The following is a 12716-nucleotide window of genomic DNA, read 5'->3' as shown; positions in this document are numbered from 1 at the left end:
ATTCAGATAACCAAATATGCATGTGACAATGTTATCATAAAACTTTATAAAAGGTATTGCACCGCACATTAATCACAGACAAATTCCCTTTCTAGTGTAGTCCCAATACCATGTGAAGCCGTAGTGTACTAATTTTAGCCCCCTCGTCAATCACTACGCCAAAGTAGAGCCTTAGCTTCAGAAAATTTATCGTGGGAGATCGAACTTGAGTTGGAAGATCCTCGAGTGCTTTTACAGGAAGCACTTTGATTTTGAGAACTAATTTTTGCACACCCCTTTTCTCTCATACACGTATCTATTTATTTATGAACTTTGAATTGAATAAACAAACAAGAGTGTGCAACATAAACAAACAAGAGTGTGCATAAAACAAATAAATATGCGTAAAAAATTATTTATTTGACTTTTTTTTTAAAATTTCGACGTGCTTATAGTAAAAACACTTTCAACAAAAATGTTTAACGAGCAGAAGTGCCTCCTCTCTCTAAAGTTTACAAATTTTGTTAAAAAAATGTTGAATTGAGGAGTACTCGTGTTAGTGACACCATTATACATTTATATGACGTCTGAAGAAAAGTCGAAGAAGCGTGGGCGTTCATTTGTTTGTCATTCAACTGTTTGTGAGAAAATCTGGATTTTAATTGGCTGCTGGTGACTTGTCAAAATATATTTTCCTAAATTAATAGATAATTGCGAGTAAGCAACCATTAATTAATTAGGAAAACTAATGAAAATGGTTTAAAAACTTTGAGTTTTAATGATAAGGACAAAATAAAGGGTAAAATAAATAGTACCAGGTTTGACTTTTTCGTTAAAATGAACAATACCGTAGACTTTTCGTTAAAATTCCTTAATTAATTTTCCTAAAATAATATATAATTGCTTGAAAGCAACAATCGGTATAAAATTTGGACCCATTAATCAACATTTTGTGGTTAAGATATAATTGGTTGACCCAGCCAGTAAACTTGTATTATGGTCTACGCGCTGTATCATTATCCAAAAACAAAGGCCAAAGATGAATGAGGAAATTCGGCAGCACCTACGTTCCCTTTTCGGAAGAGAAACACTAAATAAATTCTCTTAAAATTAAGACTTTTTCATATTCTTCGTAACTTTATGTTTTTTTTGACAAATTATCGTGTCAGTATTATACAATATTATGAGAAAAACGTGAAGTGACAAAAAGTCCATAGAGAGTCTCATTAGCAATTCTCTTCTCATAATTAGTGGCAGAGCCACTTGACGACCAAAAGAGACTCGGGCCTATCCTGAAGTTCTTTCACTTTGTAGCTATGTTTGTGTGCTTTAGGTTGGATACTCATTCTTCAACTTATGTGCTTTTGCTTCCAACTAGTTTTATTTAGTTTCTTTAATTGATTAAAAAAATGTATTTTACAATAATATTGTTATGAAACCAAAGGCTTATATGAACTAACCTTCCCTAGTTAGTTCACAATTTTGCATGATAGAATGTTGTTTCACAGTCAAACTCATATATAAGAAATAAAGGAAGAATTTATCTTAAAAGAAAATTTTCATAGCTGTAGTTTTGGGCCATGATCCTTAATTTTCATTCAACTTCAATTTAGGAACTCATAAGAAGGCAGTGTTGATGATATAATTATCTTAATTGTATTTTTTCGTGACTACATTACTCTCTTTTTTATTAAATTTTCTTTCCACTACATAAAGTGAACCTTAAGTTTTCTCCCATTAGTTATATTATTTTTGTCCAATTGCTTTTATATAGCTCGGATGTCACATCCCGGCCCGGGGCAGATCACTTCCCGGCCCCGCTCCACTACCGTAGCACGATATTGTCCGCTTTGGGCTCCGACCATGCCCTCACGGTTTTGTTTTTGGGAACTCACGAGCAACTTCCCAGTGGGTCACCCATCTTGGGAGTGCTCTAACCCCATTCTCACTTAACTTCTGAGTTCCTACGGAACCCGAAGCCAGTGAGCTCCCAAAATGCCTCGTGCTAGGTAGGGATGGGAATATACATATAAGGATCACTCCTCTGGCCAATGTGGGATGTCACAATCCATCCCCCTTAGGGGCCCGACGTCCTCGTCGGCACACCACGACCAGGGTTAGGCTCGCTCTGATACTAAATTGTCACATCCCCGCCCAAGGTGGATCACTTCTCGAGCCCGCTCCATTACCGTAGCACGATATTGTCTGCTTTGGGCTCCGACCACGCCCTCACAGTTTTGTTTTTGGAAACTCACGAGCAACTTCCCAGTAGGTCACCCATCTTGGAAGTGCTCTAGCCCCCTTCTCGCTTAACTTCGGAGTTCCTACGGAACCCGAAGCCAGTGAGCTCCCAAAAGGCCTCATGCTAGGTAGGAATGAGAATATACATATAAGGATCACTCCTCTGGGTGATGTGGGACGTCACATCAGAGGTCCCTCCTAACCTCGACTTCTGACTCCGCCGCTGCCCGAAATACCCCCCTTTTTCTTTTCTTGTGATTCGTTTTACATGAAAAACGTTTGCTCTACTATTTGAGAGAGGCTTGCTTTCTTTAATTTTATTGTGAACGAAGGCGACCTTATGTCCTTAAGGGTTTACTAGACGCTGATTCAAAAATGATTAAAATCATAGCTTTGTTTTAATATCTAAAAATGAGTTTGGCTGCAGTTGGCAGAAAAAAATTGAAAGTATATCCGACTCGTAGAAGCGTTTTATGAAGAAGTACATGTAAATGCTTATTCATGAAGTACTTTAAAATGTTAACTCCAAATAGGTCCTAAGGTATAACCTGTTTTAGGCTATACGAGTGAGCTTCTGACTCATTACAATAAATACTTTGTAAATATCCTATAATTTGGCAAATTACTTGTACCAATACTAGTTAAAATTACAGTATTTCCTTTTACTTGTAAGATTGAAGATTTAATTTCAAATATTTTAAATGACGAATTTAATAGGCTAATTCATTAGTTATCCAAGATCAAAAACCTCACACAATCACCTCGCATTTTAGTCATGCTTCAATTCAAAGCTTGGTAGCCCACCACCAATAATTCTCTCTTTGTCTATTATTTAGGAGAAATATTCAGGGTACTAGGCACCTGTGCTAGGTGATGTTTCCACTAGTGGAAATTTAACATTTAAATATTTTTTTTCTTTTTTTTTTAATTAACGAAATTTAGGTGTTATATTCTAGGAAGCTTTAATGAAAATGACTTCTCAAAACTTTTAATTAATAAAAAATCATCTACAAACTTTATTTAATAAAAAATATTTAAACTTTAATAAAAACGATTCATATACTTTTAATGAAAACTTTAATCAAAACTTTTAATAAAAATGACCAAAGTTTTACATCATAATAATAATAAAAAGCAGCCAACACATTCTGACGTGCAAGACCACACATCACATCACACACATTCACATACTCTTCCTCACTCAACCGTTCAACCTCTCTCTCTCATATTTCCATCAATTTTTCTCTCTCATTTCACCTCACCCATCCACATCAACTTTTTTTCTTCTTGTTTTTTTTTTTTACCTCTCGCCACTCTTCTCTCTCCTTTCACCTCACTCTATAAACATTTTTTTTATTATTTGTTTATTTGACTATTCTTTCAATTTTTTTTTAGAACAAAAAGTAATAGTATTACAAGATCAAAAATAAAGAAAATTTTCATTATTCAGTTTTATAAAAACTAATATTGTCACTATTTATTAAACAAAACATTGACTACTTCTTAAACTAAACAATATTTTTTAAACTGAACATTGACTACTTCTTAAACCGAACATTATTTCTTAAACTGAACATTGACTACTTCTTAAACGGAAAACTAACTATTTCTTAAACATAACATTAATACTATCACTACTTCTTAAATTGAACACTGACTATTTTGTAAACTGGACACTAACTATTTCTTAAATTAAACGCTAGTACTATTACTATTTCATAAAACACTGACTATTTCTTAAACTGAAAACCTTGTAAACTAAACACTAATTATTTCTTAAACCTAACACTAGTACTATCACTATTTCGTAAACTAAATAGACTATTTATTAAACCAAGTAATAGTACTATCACTATTTCGTAAACTAAGCACTGACTATTTCTTAAACCAAACACTAGTATTATCACTATTTTGTAAACTAGTACTGTCATTATTTCGTAAACTAAACACTGACTATTTCTTAAACCAAACACTAGTATTATCACTATTTTGTAAACTAGCACTGTCACTATTTCGTAAACTAAACACTGACTATTTCTTAAACCAAAAACTAACTATTTCGTAAACTAAACACTGATTATTTCTTAAAATCGAACACTAGCACTATCATTGTTTTTTAAACTGAACACTAAAAATTTCAAAATTTGAAGCTCTCTTCTCATTATCATATGAATCACTGACAATAATATTTATATTCTTACAGAGTTAGAATAATTATTTTCACATTCCTTTTTGTTCCTTAACATTATTCGAACAATTTATTTGACTTCCCCTTAATTTATTTAATACAAAATTAACAACAAAAGCATAAATGAAAGATCAGAAAAGCTAATGTGCTTTCATTGAGGAAAGTAATGTAATATTTTTTATTTTTAGGTTTTAGCTAGTTAGGGTTAAAATTAATAAAGAATTCCATAATTTGAACATGGGGTGATGATGAGATGCTAGCCCAGTGTAGGGCTAAGTGGTAGTCATGTATTGATGTCAACAATATATTTTTTTTATCTCAAATCTCTCTCTCTCTCTCTCTCTCTCTCTCTCTCTCTCTCTCTCTCTCTCTCTCTCTCTCTCTCTCTCTCTCTCTCTCTCTCTCTCTCTCTCTAAAATTTTTGGGTTTGTTGATGTTAGTTTGAATGGATTTGGTTGGCATTCTCCTCTCTCTCTCTCTCTCTCTGTGAACATTTTTCTTCCCGATGAAATATTTAAAAAGTAACTTGTGTGCTGCTTTTGCATTGTTGGTTTTCTGTTGAATTGGTAGATGCTTGCTTTCGCACTGCTAATGTGCACACGCGCTTTGGGTTGAATAAGTTTTTGTTTTTTATGTTTTTTATTTCTTGTCCTTATCATTAAATAAAAGTTATTAAATGACTTTTGGTTAAAACTTAAAGTTTTAAAATCATTTTCATTAGTTTTCTTTATATTCTAACAAGTGGAGAACACCACCTGGCACAAGTGATGGAAACGCTTAAAAATCTGTCCTTATTTTGGAAGTTATAGTAGGTTATTGTTTCATATTTTGCCTTCTCATCCAATCACATCTCTCATAAATTAAGAGAGATTTTTCAATGTGATTGGAAAACGAGATGGTACATTATGTGTCACATTAGTATTAATGGTAGAAGTCGGCCCAAAAAGAACCCTAAAAGAAGTGAGTTTCGGCCCAGCGATGAAACGTTGATGCCGTGGTTGAGTTCTTGGCGATGTAAGATTGCCTAGGGATTTGGATTAGCTTCTGATGTGATTGAATTCTAGGCAAAGTGGGATTGTTAAAAATCAGGATTGGTTTCTGGATGAAGTTTAAATTAATTGCACAATGAGTCTAGGTTCAAAATCTTAATTCAAGTTAAAGAAGGTGAGATTCGGAGGTGACAGATTTTCGGTGGAAGAATGATTTGTGAGGAGTGCAGTATATAAAAAAGAGATCATGCAACAAGATGAGGACTTTCAACTAAACACACAAATCAACGTTCTACGCGAAAACCTCACACCTACGATTGGTTACTCACGCCAAACCTTCTTTACGATTAAGACACTCATTTTCTTTGAGTATATGTGTTCATAATACCAATTCGGCAGACAGCCAACCCTTCCTTAATATTCACACGCTTGAGCTCATCAATAAATTAGCACGCCTGCATTAGCATTCGAGCTACTAAAAGGACGTAGTTAGCTCTTAGTTATTCAGCATATGTGCCACATAGGCTTTGTAATTTTAAGAATCAACAACCACACAATTGATCGCCTACTTACTAAGTATCGAATTTAACACAAATATAATCTGTACCTTAAATAAAAAAATGTTAACTTTAGTAAGAGTTGATGGATTTAGAATGATTTTCCTTCCCAGCTCCAGAACACGATGCACTATCCCATGATTCTCCTTCCTAGGTTTTACCTTTTGCCTAGTAGGGAGGAATACCGCTAGACAGTAGTCTGTATTTGTTATTTAGATTATTTGATCATGTATTGGAGGGAGCTGAATCGTTTTTCAGAGGAGCGTTGGCAAGCATGGAGGCTGTCTACCTAAGCAGAAACCCAACTGCAAAAGCAATCTTGGAGCTTGTTGGGTCCGCTTCCGATGAACAAATTTACTATGATCATTTTGCATTCAGGACTCTTGGGGTAACACTATAAGACTTCAGACTTTGTATATGATGATACGCATTCATTTTTGTTGACAAAAAGCGATGTTCTATAGAATCTAAACTACGATCATATTGCCCTCACTAACTGACTTAATTCACATATTCGTTTTTAATTGATCTCGTTAGCATTGTGTATTGAAGTTTGTTTTAATTTGGAACAATAAATAGGTGAATGGTTATGGGATTGATTCCATGGCCAAAATTTTCCTGGATTTTGGGTACACGCCGCGGGAGGAGTTTAAGATTCCCAGCTAAGAAATTGAGAGCATTGTGTGTGTGTGTGTGTGTGTGTGTGTGTCCCTCTGTTCATGGAAAATAGATAACGTGTTGTGTTCGGATGGTTCCTGTTTCGCATATAGTGAAACTGTTGTATTAAAAAGATGACAAATTAAATATGGTATTTCCAACCAAATATGGCAGAAGACATTTTTGCTCAAAGAAGCTTCACCTGCCCTTGCATTCTAAAACATAACACCAAAGCAAACATGAATCCCTGCTGCTTTTCCAGCTATCCAAGAACAAATGCTTTAACCGAAAATTACATCTATACGGATCGAGGAAGCGAAAAACGGGGAAAAAGAAGAAGAAAATGATTGCTGACAGGAGGTGGGAAATGATACAGACAGCTGCCAACCCTATCTTACGATTTGCCATTAGGCTTTGGTGATGGTTGGGGATGTTGAAGGTGATATGGAGAAGCATGGGTACCATTTGGTATCGAAAGACTCCTCTGCTGATTATGCCCGTTCCTTGTCAGCAATCCTCCCTGTGGTCTGACGCCGTTTCTGGTATTTGGGCTGGACCTGACACGGTCACCTTGCATGGTCTGGAAATAATATGACGAGCTTGCCATATCCTTGAGGGTTGGCAGCGGCTTTAAGGCTTCGACAACTTCACTCATCAAGGGCCTGGCTTTTGGATCTCGACTAAGGCAGTGAGCAGCTAGTTGTGCGGCTTTTTGAACACCTTTTATTGAAAAGTGGCCTTCAAGCCGAGGGTCTATCAACCGGTAGAATCTTCTTCTTTCTCCTAGATGTGGCCGTGCCCATTCCACAAGGTTATGTTCGCCATTGGGTCGATTTTTGTCCATGGATCTTCTGCCAGTCAGCATCTCGAGTAAAACCACACCAAAACTATAGACATCACTCTTGGATGTAAGATGTCCTGCAACAACATATAAGTGAATCTACTTAAGATTTCAACAAAGTATTAGTATATCAACAACATAATGTCCAACAGGATGAGCACCAATTGCAGCCACCATCTTAAGACCTAGCTCCTGTAAATAACACTCACCACCAGATAATGGCATTATAACTTCTATATGCCCAAGACATGAAGTTTGAGAAACCAAACCAAGCAAACTAGTGAGGCGGATGGACAATCACAAGAAAAAACGAAGAGATGACCATTTAAGTATTTCAAAAGCAGTACCTTAACTAATTATCTTTGAGAGATATACTATCAATTCCTTACCAGTCATTACATATTCTGGAGCTGCATAACCATAAGTTCCCATCACACGGGTGGAGACATGAGTTTTATCACCCTCGGGACCATCTTTGGCAAGTCCAAAGTCAGACAGCTTGGCATTGTAATCCTGAAATGGCACTTTATTAGAAAGATGAATGATATAAAGGGGGAGTATCTGAGTTTGCCAAAGCTTTAAGCACATACTGCGTCCAATAAAATGTTGGAGGTTTTAAAGTCACGATAGATCACAGGTCTTTCTGCTTCCTCGTGGAGAAAAGCAAGGCCCTTTGCAGCACCTAATGCAATCTTCATTCGAATAGACCATGGAAGAGGCAACGACCCTGCACATAGTAGATACTGTCAAAGAATGCCAAAAATAATACTCCTAATTGGCTAATTGGGTGCACTGAATGAAAAATAGATTTTCAGAAAGGCAGTTACATACTCCTAAATAGATGGTTCTCCAAGCTCCCTCGAGGCATGAACTCATACACTAGTAGCCTTTGATCATCTTCAATGCAGTATCCTATAAGTTTAACTAAGTTTGGATGGACAAGGTCACCAAGATAATTTACTTCAGCCTGCCACGTTGAAAGCCAAACAAAAATCAATAATTGAATACAAAATGGGCAGAGAACATCAAACTATTAAGTTACAAAAAAATAAGGAAAGGTCCAAACCAGCCATTCTTTATGACCCTGAAGTCCATCATGGTTAAGAGTTTTCACTGCAACAGTAAGACCTGTGCCAGGTTTTACTGGAGCAGTTCCATTTTCTTCTATCCACCCCTTGAACACGCAACCAAAACCACCTTCACCAAGAAGACTTTCAGGTCTGAAATTTCTTGTTGCCAATTTAAGATCAATAAATGTGAATTTTCGCAACCGTGAAGCAACTTTAAGTTCCTCTTCAAGTTTGGAAGTGGATGCATTACTTTCTGTATTACTAGTGGTTGACGAAGAGACTACAGTAGCTGTTGGTTGGTCTCTGCTCGTATCATTTATAGATTTAATTTCTGCACACACCAAAAAGAAACATTTGACAACTGATAAAAACATGATTTCTTAATCGCATAAAGTTGAAAACATGTTGCCATTAAGCAAATTAAGTTTAAAGCATACATAGGATTTGATATAAGAGATTATTCAAGAAGACAAGTACACACAGCCGAAGAAATGCACAAAAAGATATACCAAATTCTGTGTGTTTGATAAGAGTATCAGCTGTCCAACACGGAATAGAATATCAAATAGAACTGCTCCAACTATCATATAAGTCAGTAGCGTTGAATAGGAATTTAGAAGACCATCTAAATTAGACATTGTGACGACAGCCATCTGACATGGGCCATGTATCTTAAAAAACCAGTTTATATCTAGAATCACTATATATTTAACTCAACAACCACTCTTCCAACCCCAGGAAAATGTTGCTAAAGCCATAATTTTCCATCCCAGTATGATACAGACTCACCTCTGCTACCAAAATTTCATCTGCATGCCCAATCTTCTCCTTGCCAATTCCGTAATTATCAACCTCACTGTTCCTAACTCAAACAGACTGAGCCTTCCTAGTTGGTGATTAGTTTTCATATCCTTCCACACAAGACAGACCAAATTTGTTGGTTGACAATCCTCAGAAGAAGCAGATAAGTTTTATACAAAGCATACAACAAACCAAAAGAGAGTGAAAACTACAGGATAGTACAGTATCAGGATACCCAAGCCTTCATCCTTCAATAAGGCAGAACACACTTCAAGTTTTCGAAAACGTGTGTCTTACGTATTTATTTAGTCATACAGTCTGGAATCAAGATATTGTTTTCGCGCTATAGGAGCCCAGCAAAGAGGGATAACTCTTGTTCTCAAAAGCAAGCTTACATGTTTCTGTGGAATGTTTCTTTCAGGATCAAGAGGCTTTTTCAGCCACCAATCGGGTTATTCTCAAATGAGAAATCAAAAAAGCTCAACTGGGTTTCATCTCTAGACTCTAAACCCCCCTTCCAAAACCCAAATTTTACCCCGGTAACTGCAGGTATATTTTTAAAAAATAAAAGGGAATTTCCATGCTTTAAAATCCACCAAGAGCAAAGCTCTTTGGATGGACCGAAGTAGTATAATGCAGTCAACTTATGAGCAACTACTTACAGAATCTCCACTCTAAATTTGCTTATCCTATGACTAACAAAGTAAGAACTCTACAGATTACACAACACAAGCTCAAACAGAAACAACAGAACAATCCCAAAAAGCAATCAATCTCAAGTCTCAACAAGCAAACTTGAAAGCATATGAGCTAGTAAAAGAAGTGATTCCAAGAAAAACAAAAAGTTACTACCACAGTGAGCAGCACTGGTCCCACTGGTTGAGCTATCGACTTTGGATCTTGAAGAAATGCAGCTCCCAAAGAACCTCAGCCTAACCCAACACCCACTCCCCTCCTCTTCCACGTCGTCATCATCATCCCCGTCAGCTTTGTGCTTCTTCTTCCTCCTCACCTTCGATTTGCTAATGTCCCAGGCCTCCACCTTACCATCCTCAGCTTTCAATCCCATTTCACAAACCCTAAAAAAAATCAAATCCCGGTACCATCAAACACCCAAACCCACCACCCTTCCCACCGCCGCAGAACCGTCTCTAGCCGCCGCCGACACAACCCATATGAAAACCCACCAAAATCTCTGAAATTTCCGAACTTTACAAAAATCCAACTGAATTTAGAGAGAAAAAAAAAAGACGACCCCGCTGAGAAAATAGCTAGATCACGCAGAAAGTAGATCAAATTCGACGAACCCTTGAAGTGAAATCGATCAGCTCGCGAGGAAAAAGGGACAAAGACCAAAAAACCCAATAGAAAAGTGTCCGTTTTTATCAGAAAGGAACAGCCAAATCTTCAGTTTTAACCCAGAAATGTCTGCAGAAATCTCAGAAAATACTCCCACAAGCTAACCAGTTTAAAGTTGGGTGAAAAAATAAAAAATAAAAAATTTTGGGGGACCAAAAATAAATAAATAATTTGATAAAATACCCTTACAAGACACATATAATATTCCGAATTATCGATTCTCTCTCTTCATTGTTTAAAGGCTATTTTTAATGGAACCGAAGACTAGATAAAAGCAAATCGAGCTGCCCGGAGAAAACGGGCAGCTTGTATGAGCTGCCCTGGGTGCCCGTTGTATTGCTGGACGTTGCGAGGTGCAAGGCTCAGAGGCTTTGGGAAAGATGCAAGGGGGCGGGCAGTTCGGGCAGGGGGGAGAAGGGAAAAGTAGGGACAATTCGGGCAGGAGAGAGAAAGGGGCTAGGGTGGGACCCAGTCGGATGGTGACGTGTCTGGTTTGGTTGGTCGGACGGAAACGCCCGCGTCAGGTTTATATCATCACTACTCAGAACCTGCAAAATCTTGCAATGCATGCATCTAGTTATTCTCTTCTTCTTTTTTTTTAATTTCTTTTTTTTCAAATTTTCAACTTGTTTTTGTTATGTTAAAATTAAAAAGTATTTCCGAATCTTATTTAATTCTATGAGTCACGGATTCGTGGAGTTGGAAAACAAAACAGTGTTGACAATTTAAAAAAAAATAAAAAAAATAATAATAGCATTTTTTTTTTTTTTCTAATTTTGTATTGGTGAGAGAGGGATGGTCAATTATTGAATAGATATAGAAAATGCGATAAAACACATAAACAAAGAAAAGGTAATGGCAGGCATTATCTAGTTATTCGATTGAGAGAGAAATGAGTTCATATTGAAAAAATGAAGATTGTAAAAATTACTAGTAATTAAAAATTATAAAAATTATAAGTTATTTAACTCGTATTTGCTTTTAGATTAAAAAAAAAAAAAAACTTCTAAAAAAATGTAAAAAGCATTGGTGCGAAAAACAAAAAATATTTTGCGTCTAAATTTATGATTGTTAATGAAAATAAAGATACTTTGACTATTGATGCCAAACCTATGTGATCATGGACAGAGGAGTTACAATCTTCTGCAATTAAAATTTTGTGGCCTCTTTGTGTCTTGTCTACTTGTGTGACACGTGTTCTTTTGGCCTTATTTATTCTTAGTTTTTTTATTTTTTATTTTGCTGAGAAGATAAGTTGAAGAGTTAACACTGTTAAGTGAAGTTTAAATGAATTGTCAGGTGTCAACGAATGATGAGTCATAAAGATGTCGAATTTTGGGTGCAGAAGATTTGATCTCGGCTAGGATAAGTACTGAGAGCTAAATTAAAAGGAGGATAAGATTAAGATTAAGGTATTGACATCATTAGTTTGTTTATTAGTTTTAAGAAATGTGAGTTGAGATTAAGGTCTTAGCGTGCAACGCAAAGATTGACTTCCAACTTCCAATATGCTAATTATTCTTCTTCTTTTTTTAATTACAATATTGTGCTCATTTATCGAATAAGAATGTTGTGCCTGCGTTTTTTTCCCTTCTGCACTTTTTGTTTTCAATGTTCAATGATTATATTTAATTTATATGATTCAACTTTTAAATTAATAAAAATAAAAACGAGAAAATGTGACAAAAAATAAGAATGTCAAAGTTACTGGTTTTCGTAGAAAACAAAATATCTTTCCTCTAAACTTGTCGCTCTTGAGTACCAAAAATGGAGAAGAAAACAAACTTTTTACTGCACAGTAACTGAATCCAAAAATAGAGTTTGGAACATTAAGAAGCACATGGTTATAACTTATACCTAATTATACCAACACCAAGTTTGACATGAATATAATCACATGTAATGTAACATCTCACATCGCCCAAATGAGTGGATCATGTAAGTCTTATATGTATATTCTCATCTCTAACTAGCACGCGATCTTTTTGGAGCTCACTGGCTTCGGGTTCCATTAGAACTCCGAAGTTAAGCGAG

General features: G+C 36.0%; 1 protein-coding gene across 2 annotated transcripts; it reads right to left on the bottom strand.

The window, feature by feature from the left end:
* Positions 1-6751: 6751 nt before the first annotated feature.
* Positions 6752-10897, bottom strand: LOC137737043 (serine/threonine-protein kinase PBL34-like). 2 transcript variants are annotated; one of them, XM_068476394.1, is made up of 6 exons: positions 10176-10897; positions 8519-8853; positions 8284-8419; positions 8043-8179; positions 7842-7965; positions 6752-7529 (listed from the first exon to the last, which is right to left on the bottom strand). In XM_068476394.1, exons 1-6 carry the CDS (start codon positions 10390-10392, stop codon positions 7006-7008), a joined length of 1473 nt encoding a protein of 490 aa, XP_068332495.1. In that variant the 5' UTR covers positions 10393-10897; the 3' UTR covers positions 6752-7005. The 2 variants fall into 2 exon arrangements, with proteins under 2 accessions (XP_068332495.1, XP_068332494.1); XM_068476393.1 differs by having other exon boundaries at positions 10173-10896.
* Positions 10898-12716: the final 1819 nt, after the last annotated feature.

This window comes from Pyrus communis, chromosome 6, assembly GCF_963583255.1.
Source record: "Pyrus communis chromosome 6, drPyrComm1.1, whole genome shotgun sequence".
NCBI lineage: Eukaryota > Viridiplantae > Streptophyta > Magnoliopsida > Rosales > Rosaceae > Pyrus > Pyrus communis.
The sequence above is the reverse complement of the archived record's forward strand: the minus strand, read 5'-3'. Positions and strand labels throughout refer to the sequence as shown.